Here is a 14,295-nt window from a genome sequence, read left to right as displayed (position 1 = left end):
TGGTCTCTGGATTCATCTGCTGCTGTTGCTAGGGAACAATAGACATCTTGCTCTGGAGCAAGGTACTTTTGCATTAACAGATGTTTTGGTTACCTGAAATCATGTTTGCTCTGCAAGTCATATTTCTCTGTCTGAAGCTTGTCAGCTAACACAGATCGTAGGTCTGATTTCTCCAAAAGTTTATTATCTGCCAAAAGAGAGAGAGAAATAAGTGAAAAAAAATTGCCTGTACAGTAGAACCTCAGTTATCCAGCACCCATGGAGATTAGTGGATGCCGGATAACTGTTTTTCTGGTTGATTGATGGAAGATTAGGTTTACACCAGTGGTTCCCAAACCTGTCTTGGAGGACCCCCAGGCCAGGCAGGTTTTCAGGATAGCCCTAATGAATATGCATGAGAGAGATCTGCATATAATGGAGGTGCCAGGCATGCAAACCTGCTCCATGCATATTCATTAGGGCTAGCCTGAAAACCTGACGGCCTGGGGGTCCTCCAGGACAGGTTTGGGAACCACTGGTTTACACCTTCGATAATCTTTCTGTTAGTCCCTGGAGGATTCAGTACGCTAGGTGTTCAATCCCTTCCCGCAATCCGGGAGTTGCAGAAATCACAACACTTTTCTGAGCACATGCTCCTTCCATCTTAGAGAGAGAGTTAGAGCCCCCTGTAGTTCAGTCCCAAAGCTAAGCAACATACCTGAACAATTTCATGACAAGGAAGGGGGGTACTGGGGAAATGCCCCAGCGACATAAACAAGTTCTGAACTGGTCTGCTGTGCAAAGCATGAAAATAAGCAATAAACTGACTCACAGAAAAACATTGAGGAACAATACAGAACTAATCTGCTGTGTACAACGAGCACTCACATGAAATGGTCTTCGGCAATATGCATACTCACAGAAAAGCGAACTGCCCACAGGATCCGTCTACTGGCTGGATGATCCTCAAGACTGTAAGGAGAATAATCGAGGCAGAAAACAGGCGATTCAGAATAACTGAGTTTACATAGAGAGGGTGGGACATACTGAATCCTCCAGGGATTAACAAAGAAGATTATCGAAGGTGTAAACCTAATTTTCCATTCTGTTACGTCCCTTCCGGATTCAGTATGCTAGGTAATGAACCAAAGCAATGGCAGCGTCTAGGGAGGGACAGAAGAGCTTGCCCACAAAACCGAGGTCCCAAAAGCGGCATCAGAACGAGCCGCCACATCCACCAGGTAAAACTTTTTTTTTAGGGGGGGGGGGTTCTTCTCTGTCTTATTATAAATGCAGTAATTCAAATGGAACAATATGGATGGGCTCTGTGCCAGTCTAGAAGGACTAAAGGAATGTAAATTAGCAGGTAAGGCTTAGTTTTCGATAGCGTCTCTCTAGACCGGCATAGGTGGGAAGTACCAAAGCTGTGACCTTCAAGGACAGGACCCTCACAAACCTGCCAACACTCAAGCCCTGAAGACAATGTCCTGGCGAGCAAAAATATCCAGTCTAATGCTGAGAAAAGGACGGAGGACCAAACTGCCGCCTTACAGATGAGAGGAGAGACTATAATTCCCAGCCCAGGATGTAGCTTGAACTCTAGCAGAATGGGCTCTCAAGAACTGTGGAACTGCCTTGCCACGCAATAAATAAGCAGAAGCCACTGCCTTTTTAACCCACCGAGCAACAGTAGACTTGGAAGCAGCTTCACCCTTCCAAGGACCTCCTATCAATACAAACAATACTTATCCAAGAGCCTAAATTCTAAAAGAAAAGAGAAGGACACAATACACCAACCAAATAGGCACAGAAGTTCAAGACGCAAAAAAACTATTCCAACTACTAAAAGAACTCACAGACACTAAATCCTTCCTAGCCAATAATGACTCTCTACCCCCTTCAGCCACCATTCTAGCCGAATACTTTAGAAACAAAATTATAATAGCCAGCACAACCTTTGCAGGAAACCCAATCCACCTGGATGAGATCATAATGCCCCCAACAGAAAAAGAATCGGCTGCAGCAGACAGAACCTGGTCCGACTTCACCACAATACAATGGTCCGACCTAAACAGACTCTACAAAAAAAATACAGATACAGCCATGCAGCCTGCGACCTCAACCATTGCCCTCCATACCTGTTAAAAGCCTCCAGCCCAAAATTCTGCACTCTCCTCATACAATGCCTCCCTGGCCACCAAAGGACTCTTCATGCCCCCTTGGATATTCACGTAAGCCATGACTATGGCATTATCTAACAACACTCGCACCACCTTTCTCTGAATCACATCCAGGAAGAAGAGTAGTGCCAAGTACAATGATTGACCAGCTGGCCTCCTCACTCGACCAGACTCCCTGAGCTACTCTCTCTGAATAGTGGATCCCCCAGCTAGAAAGACTGACATCTGTGGCGACTCAAGATTCACTGCGAGGGTTGTAAACTCACCCCTTTCAACAGATGACTCTCCACCATCCACCACTGAAGATTTCTGCGGGCTGAGCTCCAAAGAGAATTTCTGTCTTCCAACTCCTGGATGCGTGGAGACCATCTGGACAGGAAATCAGATTGTAGGGGCCTCAATGTGAGCTCTGGCCCACTACACCACCTTCAAGGATGCAATCATGGACCCTAGGACCTGCAAATATGTACTAGCCTGCAGGTTCTGCGACCAAAGCAGGAACTGAATCTAGAAAAGCAATTTATGAATATATGCTTGCGGCAGAAACACCCAATGGATGTGTCAAACAGCACTCCCAAATATTCCAGACTGCAATGGCTAAAGATGACTCTTGGATAGATTGACCACAAAACCTAATGACTGCCAAACCTGCAAAACTTGAATCACTCTGTCAGTAGCTCTGAGACTTTCCTGATACAACTTGTCTCAGATAAGTCAGTCATCCAGATAAGGGTGCAACAAAATGCCCTCCTTGTGAAAAGCCGCCGCCACCATCATCACCACCTTTACCTTGGAAAAGTTAAGAGGGTTGGTAGCCAGTCCAAAGGGGAGTGCACAAAACTGATAATGCTGACCTAAAACTGCAAAACGAAGGACACTCTTAATGAGCTTGCAAAATGAGGATATGTAAATAGGCCTCTGTCAGATCCAGAGAAGTGAAGCATTTGCTCAGCTGTATCGCGCTATGACTGACTGCAAGGTCTCCATATGAAAAGACAGAATCCAAAGAGTACAACTGAAGGCTTTCAAGTCTAGAATTGGACAGAAGGTACCCTCTTTTTTGAGAACCATGAAATAGATGGAATAATGACCGGAGACCCCGCTCCTCTGGAGGAACTGGAATCATTGCCTTCAAATCCAGAAGGATACCAAGACAGAAGGGAGGCCAAGGACAGCCAGGTCCGTATAAGACAGATCTTGGAATCCCACAGGCAAACGGACCCAAGGAACTCAGCACAGCTAAACAACAGCCCATGGACAGAGTACTCCCTAAAATAAGCCAGTAAAAACATCTGGAAATGCAGGAAGCCTGAGCCAAGAAGGGGAGCCCCTGACAAAGAAAAACCCAAAATAAAACACAACAGAATCCTGAACCTAGAGAGTGAGGTGAGAAGGTAGCCCAAAAGTCATGCAAATGCCCCTGCCCCATGCATCTAAGAGAGCTGTGTAGCCCTAGGGAGCAGAGGCTAACAGAAGAAGAGCAAGAGAAGGCTCACCAAGTGGAGAATGAGTGGCCTCAGGGAAAGACCCAGAGCAAAGGGGAACAATCCCAATCCCTCAGAAGTCGAGTATGCCACCCCAGACCTAAACTGTGTCAGAGGGAGACAAGACCCAGACCACCATAGGGACAGACCAAGAGGGGACTGATGATGCCATAAAGAAAAAGGCAGGGAGGACTGCCGGGCCTGCTGACAGTGATTCCTGCCAGAAACAAAAGAGCACATTTCTTTTTTGTTTGTGACAAGGGAACAACACACAGCCCTAGCCCTTGTGTAGACTACTCCCTCGGCAACTCCAAGATGAACAGCAGCTGGAAACGGGAAGCAGACCTCTCCCGGACAAGAGAAGCTGTTAGAATCGCAATGACCGCTCCTCCCACAGACACAGTGAGGCAGAATTGTCCGTGGCTGAAACTGACCTGTGCAACTGGAAGGGAGAAGAAATAGACCAGCCCGCCGGACAAACATCTCACCCCAGCACCGCCCAGCAAGGCAAGTATTGCTGAGCAAAGAGACCAATGGGAGCCGACAGAGGTGCAACTGCACTGCAGGAGGAACTGGAAATAAACAACCTTGTCATATATACAACAGAGTATGTGATTTTTTCATTATTATTATTTTGTGAAAAGCCATCAAACAGCGTCTCCTGCCAGACAGTGCTAACCAAAACCAACTGCCATCGGTCCAACTGCACTGCCTGCTCATGTATGCCACAAGATCTGGAAAGAAGAACATCTGCTCAAGCCTGACCATTCGGAGACAAAATGCCGTAAACCACAGGAGGACTAAAAGAAGCAGTGCCATTAAAAAGGGTTAGAGGTCCAACATGCGCAGTCCTGCATGCCGCCAAAGCAGATAGCAGACCTGGATGCAGGGGAGAAACATCGGTCCAGAACGATGGCCACGGCGCTGAACTTACGAATAGGGAATTACGAAGGGATGAGACTCATGGTAGGGAAGAAGATTGAGAAGAAGATAAGCACTGTAAAAACGCTAGAGCAAGCTTGGTCCCTTTTTAAGGACACAGTCACCGAGGCACAAAATCTATATATACCGAGTATCAAAGGATCCAAGAGGAAAAAGAACAAAGAACAGGCATGGCTCACTGTAAAAGTGAAGGAAGCGAGCAATCAGAGACAAGAAAACTTTGTTTAAGGAATGGAAAGGTCAAAAACGGACGAAAACTAGAATAAGCACAAACAGCATCAACGTAGGTGCCATAAGGCGATAAAAGGGGCCAAAAGAGACAACGATAGCCAAGGAGGCAAAAAAAACTTCAAGCCGTTCTTTTGATATATTAAGGAGAAATGACCTGCGAAGGAAGAGGTGGGACCGTTGGATAACAATGGGAGTGCTAAAGGAGGACAAAGAAATCGCAGACAAACTGAACACATTTTTTTGCGTCTGTATTTACCAAAGAGGATCTACACAGCATACAGGAACCCATCAGGCTATATGCTGGAAACGAAGACGGGAAACTGACAGGGTTGACGGTCAGTCTAGAAGAGGTATGCAGGCAGATTGATAGGCTTAAGAGCGATAAATCCCCGGGACCAGATGGCATCCACCTGAAGATCATCAAGGAACTGAAAGGGATGCTAAACTGCTTCAACTAATAGCCAATCTGTCAATCAAATCAGGAAAGATTCCGGAAAACTGAAAGGTGGTGAATGTTATGCCGATCTTCAAAAAAGGTTCGAAGGGAGATCCGGGAAAATACAGTCCGGTGAGTCTGACCTCAGTAACGGGAAAGATGGTAGAGGCGCTGATAAAGGACCGCATCATTGATCACCTTGACGAACACGGTTTAATGAGGACCAGCCAGCACGGTTTCAGCAAAGGCAGACCTTGCCTGACGAACTTGCTGCACTTCTTTGAGGGAGTAAACAGGTGGATAGACAAGGGCGACTCGGTTGACATTGTATATCTGGATTTTCAAAAGGCATTCGACAAGGTTCTGCATGAACGACTACTTCAGAAAATTGCGAGCCATGGCATCGAGGGTGAAATACTCACCTGGGTTAAAAACTGGCTGGAGCATAGGAAATAGAGAGTGGGGGTAAATGGACAATACTCAGACTGGAAAAACGTCACCAGTGGGGTGCCACAGGGCTCGGTGCTTGGACCCTTGCTCTTCAACATCTTTATAAACGATCTGGACATTGATACGACGAGTGAGGTGATTAAGTTTGCGGACAATACAAAGTTATTCAGAGTAGTGAAGACACAGGGGGATTGCGAGGATCTACAAAGTGACACAATCAAGCTCGAGAAATGAGCAGCAACATGGCAAATGAGGTTCACCATGGATAATTGTAAAGTGATGCATGTCGGTAACAAAAATCTCATGCACGAATACAGGATGTCCGGGGCGGTACTTGGAGAGACCTCTCAGGAAAGAGAGTTGGGAGTTCTGATCGACAAGTTGATGAAACCGTCTGCGCAATGTGCTGTGGCAGCAAAAAGGGCGAACAGAATGCTAGGAATGATAAAGAAGGGGATCACGAACAAATCAGAGAAGATTATCATGCTGTTGTACCGGGCCATGGTGCGCCATCACCTGGAGGGCTGCGTCCAGCACTGGTCGCCATACATGAAGAAAGACACAGTACTACTTGAAAGGGTCCAGAGAAGAGCGACTAAAATGGTTAAGGGGCTGGAGGAGTTGCCGTACAGTGAGAGATTAGAGAAACTGGGCCTCTTCTCCCTTGAAAAGAGGAGACTGAGAGGAGACATGATCGAAACATTCAAAATACTGAAGGGAATAGACTTAGTAGATAAAGACAGACTGCTCACACTTTCCAAGGTAGGGAGAACGAGAGGGCACTCTCTAAAGTTGAAAGGGGATAAATTCCATACGAACGTAAGGAAGTTCTTCACCCTGCCTCAATCAGCCATTCTTCTAACGCTGATTTCTTTGAGCTGCCAGTATGATCGAGGTCGGACTGATCCTCCACCCCAGCGGAATCATGCACGCGAACGGGGAGAGGCGAAAATCACAGCCAGCACTCTGAAGAGTGCCGCTGAGCCCCCTGCAGCTGCCTAAAAGCCTATCCTCAAGCCCCTGTAATTCAATAGGCAAGCTAAGGTACTAGGGATACAGACCTCTGAGCTCCACAAAGATCTCAGCAGGCTAGCCAAACAGGTTTCCAAGGATTAACTTGCCAGCTGCATACTCAAGTATGCTTCTTCTCCACACAGGCAGAGTTCTCCCCTGACCTGGGGAGCTCTGGTCCACAGATAGCCACAAAAAATACCAAAAATAATAAAGAAATATACAGAGAAAATCAAAGACACCTTCCTGCTCACATGTAGAAAGAAGAACTAAAGGGGAAGCAGAGCCCAAGGTAAGAGTGAATTCCTTCTGCACGGCTCGCAAGCATGGGGAGAATACCTACTGTCCAGAATGACACACCTACTGCACTAGAATCTATGTTCTTACATTGTGTTCCTGAACAATTAAAGAGCATTTCTATAAAATGCAACAAATGTTAGGCGCCAAAATGCAATGTGCTTTGAGCAAACTCTATAATAGCATCTGTGTGCTCAGATTCTGTTATAGGATACTAGGGTAATTTACATTTAGGCACAACCACTGCACTATGTCTACAGGAGGCGTAAATGAATGAGTCTAATTTAGCACTTTAGTGCAATACAGTATTCTATAACCTTTATACATAAAATTTTGAAATGCCTATGCCCCACCCATGTGCCTAGGTGAACAACCCTTTACATTTACATTATATGTGACTTGTGAACTCACATTATAAAAACAACTGAGTACGCACAAGTGCTAACATTCTATAATGGCACTTACATTTAGGTGCTACAGTTATTGAATTAGGGGATTCATGTTTATACATGTGGAGTCCTCACCTCCCTCAACCTTTTAGCATTTATAACGATTCATATGACTAAGCTAAGCAGTTTTCACAACTTATGAGAATATCATACTGATCCAACCTTTGTCACTCCAAAAACAAATCACAGAGATTATCAGAGCTCTTTAGATGCGAGTTCCCATCTCCCAAATCTAAAACTAGGAAATACAATTACCTGTATTTTTTAAAAAAAAATTCTCATTTTTGCTATATGTTGTTTGTTGGTTCAATAAAAGTAACTTTAAAAATATATATATATCCCTAAAACAAGGCCAAAAAGGAGGGAAATCAATTAATTGAATAAGAACAAATACAAGAACTATGAAAAGACAGAATCTTACTAATATTTTGACTAGAGCTACATATTCGATAAAGCAGGAAGAGGAGAGATTTACCATCATGACACTCAATAGCAGTAACAAAAAAACATGTACGGTATTACATTATTGCATTAAAGATTTCTATTCCGCCAATACCTTGTGGTTCAAGGCGGATTACAAAAGACTTATAAACGGTGGGTTACAATGTAAGATCATTGGTTATTTCTAGAGGTAAAAGTAAAGAGTAAGTTAGGTAAAGATTAGGTTAGGTAGTTTCAGTGTGGCGGGAAGGAGGAATATGTGATGTTAGGTCTGTTTCAAGAATTTCTTGAAGAGTATATTTTTTATTTCTTTTCTGAACATCATCAGATAGATCAAGGCAGAAGAATTAAATCTCTTGATAATTTTTTTAAGTTAGTATTTTAAAAAGATTAATAATATTGTTTTTAATAATAGTCACAGAGAGCTAAACAGGGTGAGTGAGAAAGAATCTATCAACTACTAATAGGAACAGGAGCGGAGTTTAATTTCCAGCCCCCAACTCCCAATAAGGGTACAAATTGCCTGTGCAGATAATGAGATTGCCATTCCAAAAGCGATGTTTAAAAATTGAATCAAAGTCTGTTTCAACGCCCCCAAGCAGATGGGTTCAATTAACAAACCGCCATCAATTTCAAGCCTCCCTTCAATAAAACTACAGCCTGAACTGTAAGAGTGTAAATTTCTTGCATCTCCTCACATTGTACAATGAGCTCCTCGAAGGCCTGTCTCTGTAGTCGGTCCCTCTGCCTCAACTCTTTACAGATATGCACCTTCCAGTGAGGGAAACTGGCCGGTCGGCAGCCGGACGCCATTTCGCATGCTGCAAAAGGACAGGCAAGTTATCTCCTTCACCCTCTTCCGATCACGGGCATCGAAACGGAATTAAACCACCGAAGCTCTTAGCACGACCAACTTTTCTACCGCTCACGAATACTCTCTTCCAAAGAAGCATACCAGCACGCGGATGATGATCTCGCGAGATCGAGGTTGCGAGATAAGCGTAAAGAATACCATAATACTGCAAAGTGTACCGTTTCTCTACCAAAATTTGTCGGTCGTAAACTCTTCTACACATGCGCACCAAAACTATTTCCTTTCTACTTCCGCTTTTGGGGTGACTAATACTGCGCATGCCACTTGCAAGCGTCTTCTGGGAAACTGTGGGAGGAGAAAAGTGGATGGAGTTGATAAATATTAAGGGAGACAGGGAATCTTAAATAGTTCTGGACAAAAAAATAGGAAATTATAGTTTTCTCATTCTGCCGTTGAAATCTGTGCATAGAGATGCTAAATCTCTCTAATTAGGTGTGTGTTTACATTCATAATTCAGGCTCTGATCCCCTTCTCATGGTTATTAGAGCCTCGATCATTGTACTGATACTTAGGGTTACCATATGGCTCCAGAAAAAGTAGTAAAGCAAAACAAAAAGAGAAAAGCAATCTGCCTCAAAAATACAGCAACGCAATCAAACAAAAAGAGGTAGACGAGATGTCCAAAAACGGGGATGTCTTTTTTTTTTTTCATGTACGGTGATCTCTCCCTTCCTCTCCTCTACCCCAATTCTTCCTATTTCCTTTCTCTCCCCCAAATGTGCATCTTCCCTCCCCTCCCCTCTCACCCATCCCCTTGTGCAGTATCTTTCTATCCCTCCCATCCCCTTGTGCAGCAGAATACTTGCAGCTTCTATCCCAACCATCCCTTGCAGCTTCTATCTCTCCCTCCCATCCCTTGTGCAGCAGAGCCCTTGCAGCTTCTATCCCTCCCTTCCTCCCATTCCCCTGTGTAGCATCGTTCTATCTCCCCTGCCGTGCGCGCACACATGCCGACCCATCTCTCTCATCCGAACCACAAGATCGAAATAAATGCCTTATAATAAACCAGCAGTGTCAGCAGCAATCTAGAAAGGCTGCTCTGTGCCTTCTATTGCCTGGGCATTCCTCTGCCGTCATCAGCAATGCGGCAGAGGAATGCCCGGAAGATAGAAGGCCACAAAGCAGCCTGTCTAGATTGCTGCCAATGCTGCCAGTTATAAGGTATTTATTTCAGTCTCGCAGTTTGGATGGGAGGGAGGTTGCTGCCGATGACTAGGGCTTATATTAACATCTACCCCAAAAATCATGCTAGAGCTTATTTTCGGGGAAACACTGTAGTTACTTTATTAGGTCCTTGCTCTTAGACTTGTGACTTTCATAGAAAGACTTGTCAGATTTGATTGACTCTAAACCATAGACTTTTATGGTATTTGATTATTTGTACTAATAAAGTAACTATTTGGTTGTTTTTGGACATCTCGTCTGTCTCTTTTTGTTTGATTGCATTCCAGAAAAAGAAGAACAGATTGAGACATCCGGGTTTTACTTCTATTGAAAACAATGGAAATGCAACCTGGATATTTCAATCTGTCCTCTTTTTTTCTGGAAGCCATATGGTAATACTGATCCATACTTTCAAGAAAAGCAAGTCTTATAAAAAAAAAAAAAAAAGCCAAGTGGTCAAACTACTAAAAGAAATGAGTCAAGATTAACCTCTTCCTATCTTGTGTCCCGGATGATGGGACATTCCCAAAATGTCGTTGCCATCGTATGTCCCATACTAATAAAGAGCCAGGAACACAAATATTTGAATTTATAGATTTATGACTTATTTACATTATGTTTACAATAGCCGTAAATGATAACGGTGAATAATACAAAACTTTGCTAAAATAATTACGATTGGAACCAGCGTAATGTAAAATTTATTACGATAGGAAAAGGATAACATTTTGACTTGGTGTTATCCTAAATTACAATTACTTATTCCACCTGACTAGTTCACATTCTTGTGTTACAATTGCCTGTGAAATTTTTGGGAGTCTGACTTTGCTGGATGAATCCTAGGAGTGGAGGAGTAGGTAAGTGGCTAGAGCAGGGCTGGTTTTAGACATGCTGGGGCCCAGGACAGACATTGTGGAGGGGACCCCTTATATCCTCTCTCTTCTCTGACTCGCTCCCCAATATCCCCATCTCCCATTACTACCACACAAATCAAATTTGAATGACTTCTTTACACACAAAACAAAGACAGAACTTTATCAAATACAGAACAAGGGATCACAAATAGAAATTGAACTGGGAACCCCAAGAAATTAAACTCAGCGAGTATTACAGCACTGGAGAAATTAAAACATATGTACTTCTTTCTGTACCAAAACACACAGGGATCCCAGGTCCACCAAAAATTAGCCATCTTCCTTGCTATGACTGGTGGGGATCTCAAAACCCTGCCTGTTGAAGACCACCAGCTCCAGTCTGGCACCCAGTAATCCCCAAGCTCTGCAGCTAGCAGCAGTATCTCAGAGCTGCTACTAGCTAGAATTCTGGCCTCAGAACTAGAGGAAGAGATCTTTAGCAGACAGGGCTTTGGAAGGCCCACCAACTTAGGTATTTATATTTTGCATTTGGTGGGAGGCATGGTGGGAAGAAAAATTTAATGCCCACCAACATTGGGCTCAGGCCCATTGCCCACCCTCCCCATCAGCTGTCTAGTAAGCCACTGGACACAATAAAAATCTGTGATGCACATATCTCAAAGCTATTTTATTGGCAATGTATTTTTTTGATTGTATTATATAAATAATTCCTTCACACAATCATTCAATCATACTATATTTTAACCACTTCATTCACTCCATTCTCTTTTAAGGATCTTCAGAGTCGAGCGCAGTGCAGTGATCTCTCATTATTTAGAGTATAAGAACATAAGAATTGCCGCTGCTGGATCAGACCAGTGGTCCATCATGCCCAGCAGTCGGCTCATGCAGCAGCTCTCTGGTCAAAGACCAGCACCCTAACCAAGACTAGTCCTACCAGCGCCCGTTCTTGTTCAGCAGGAACTTGTCTAACTTTGTCTTGAATCCCTAGAGGGTGTTTCCCCCTATAACAGCCTCCGGAAGAGCATTCCAGCTTTCTACCACTCTCTGGGTGAAGAAGAACTACCTTACGTTCGTACAGAATCTATCCCCTTTCAATTATAGAGAGTGCCCTCTCGTTCTCCCTACCTTGGAGAGGGTGAACAACCTATCCTTATCTACTAAGTCTACCCCCTTCAGTACCTTGAAAGTTTCGATCATGTCCCCTCTCAATCTCCTCTGTTCGTGGGAGAAGAGGCCCAGTTTCTCTAATCTTTTGCTGTACGGCAGCTCCTCCAACCCCTTAACCATCTTAGTCACTCTTCTCTGGACCCTTTCGAGTAGTACCGTGTCCTTCTTCATGTACGGTGATCAGTGTTGGACGCAGTACTCAAGGTGAGGGCACACCATGGCCCAGTACAACGGTATGATAACCTTCTCCGATCTGTTCAGGATCCCCTTCTTTATCATTCCCAGCATTCTGTTTGCCCTTTTTGCTGCTGCCGCACATTGTTTGGACGGCTTCATAGTAACATAGTAGATGACGGCAGATAAAGACCAGAATGGTCCATCCAGTCTGCCCAACCTGATTCAATTTAAAAATTTTTTTATTTTTTTAATTTTTCTTCTTAGCTATTTCTGGGCAAGAATCCAAAGCTTTACCCGGTACCCAACTGCCAAAATCTCTGTTAAGACTTACTCCAGCCCATCTTCACCCTCCCAGCCATTGAAGCCCTCCCCTGCCCATCCTTCACCAAACGGCCATACACCGACACAGACCGTGCAAGTCTGCCCAGTAACTGGCCTAGTTCAATATTTAATATTATTTTCTGATTCTAAATCTTCTGTGTTCGACTTGTTGATCAGAACTCTCAAGTCCCTTTCCTGGGACTTGTCTCTCCAAGGGGAGGTCTCTCCAAGTACCGCCCCGGACATCCTGTATTCGTGCATGAGATTTTTGTTACCAACATGCATCACTTTACACTTATCCATGTTGAATCTCATCTGCTATTTCTTAAAGATACTGCTCTAATCGTCTGATCTTGTCGTTGTTTAATTATAACTTACCCCCTCTTCTACGAAAAACCACGCTAGCGGTTTTAAGCGCAGAAAGCCGCACTGAATGGCTCACGCTGCTCTCAATGCTCATTAGTTCCTATGAGCGTCGGGAGCAGTGCGGGCCATTCAGCGCGGCTCTCTGTGCTAAAAACCAGTAGCGCGGTTTCGTAGAAGAGGGGTTAATCTTTAAATAAATATCATTTGGTATTTTTTTACTTTTTAAAGACTTTAAATACTTGTTTCTGTAAAATCAGGCTGACATAACAGTGAAGTTTTGAATAAGTAAGCTGGAAAGAACGCCGCCACCATCTTGTCCAGAGCAAACAGCAGGCTTGATGTTGAAGCTGATTGTAGAAAGGTAAAAAAAGTTAAATTTGTATTAAATATGTATTAACTAACTATAGGAATTAGTCAATAAATATTTGACAATGATGATATAGAGTGAAACGTACTAATTTTGTATTCCTCTCATTCAGGGGACAGCCTTGACACAGCCGTAATGGCGAAACATGTCGGCAGATCCCAAGTCAACAGAACTTCATTGAAAGATAAGTGCCTGCTATACAGGCGATGTTACAGAAACAAGTATTTAAAGTCTTTAGAAAGTAAAAAATACCAAATGATATTTATTTAAAGATTAAGGGCTCCTTTTATCAAGGTGCGGTAGGCAGTTAACGCGCGGAATACCGCCTGCCGCGCAAGTCGCTAACGCCTCCATTGAGGAGGCATTAGTTTTTTGACTTGTCCCGGGGGTTAGCGCGTGATGAAATGTCCGACGCGCTAACCCCCGTAGCACACCTTGATAAAAGGAGCCCTAAGTTAAAATGAAGCAAAAAAAGGATAAATGACAGAGCAGTATCTTTAAGCAATAATGAGATATCACTGCGCTCTTCTCTGAAGATCCTTAAAAGTGAATGAAGTGGTTAAAATATAGTATGATTGCATATCCCAAAGCTAACATATCCAGGTAATATATTTAAAATAAAACACTTTTTTCTACCTTTGTTGGCTGCACATTTTATTTTTCCATCATGTTGGTCCCATTTTGTCTTTTCTGCTTGCCTATGTCTTCTGATAATTCTTTTTCCAGTGATTGCTGTCAATATGTAATGTAATGTAATTTATTTCTTATATACCGCTACATCCGTTAGGTTCTAAGCGGTTTACAGAAAATATACATTAAGATTAGAAATAAGAAAGGTACTTGAAAAATTCCCTTACTGTCCCGAAGGCTCACAATCTAACTAAAGTACCTGGAGGGTAATAGAGAAGTGAAAAGTAGAGTTAGAGGAAAAATAAAAATAAAATAAACATTTTAACAAGACAGCATTGATCTAAATACTTTGGAAGGTAGAAGAGAGGAGAGAAAGGAATAGAAGCAGAAGGGGGAGCCGTTGAACAGTAGAATTCTGGAGAAATTTAAATGATAGAAATAGAACAAAACA

General features: G+C 43.4%; 1 protein-coding gene across 9 annotated transcripts in view; it reads right to left on the bottom strand.

Annotated features, from left to right (window-relative positions):
• Positions 1-9,023, bottom strand: part of ATG16L1 (autophagy related 16 like 1) — a 271,176-nt gene extending 262,153 nt beyond the window's left edge. For 3 of the 9 annotated variants that reach the window (XM_033958630.1, XM_033958631.1, XM_033958629.1), the window contains exons 1-2: positions 8,599-8,638; positions 94-187 (exon numbers count right to left, since the gene is read on the bottom strand). Coding sequence is in view for 6 of the 9 variants with exons in the window: in XM_033958629.1 (XP_033814520.1) it covers positions 94-121 (28 nt within the window). In the remaining 3 variants the exon portion in view is untranslated. Of the gene's footprint in view, positions 1-93; positions 188-8,598 lie in introns of all 9 variants that reach the window. The other 6 variants (XM_033958632.1, XM_033958627.1, XM_033958625.1 and 3 more) reach the window with 6 other exon arrangements.
• Positions 9,024-14,295: the final 5,272 nt, after the last annotated feature.

The sequence above is a fragment of the Geotrypetes seraphini genome, chromosome 9 (assembly GCF_902459505.1).
Source record: "Geotrypetes seraphini chromosome 9, aGeoSer1.1, whole genome shotgun sequence".
NCBI lineage: Eukaryota > Metazoa > Chordata > Amphibia > Gymnophiona > Dermophiidae > Geotrypetes > Geotrypetes seraphini.
Note: the sequence above shows the minus strand (reverse complement) of the source record. Positions and strands in the feature narration are given on the sequence as shown.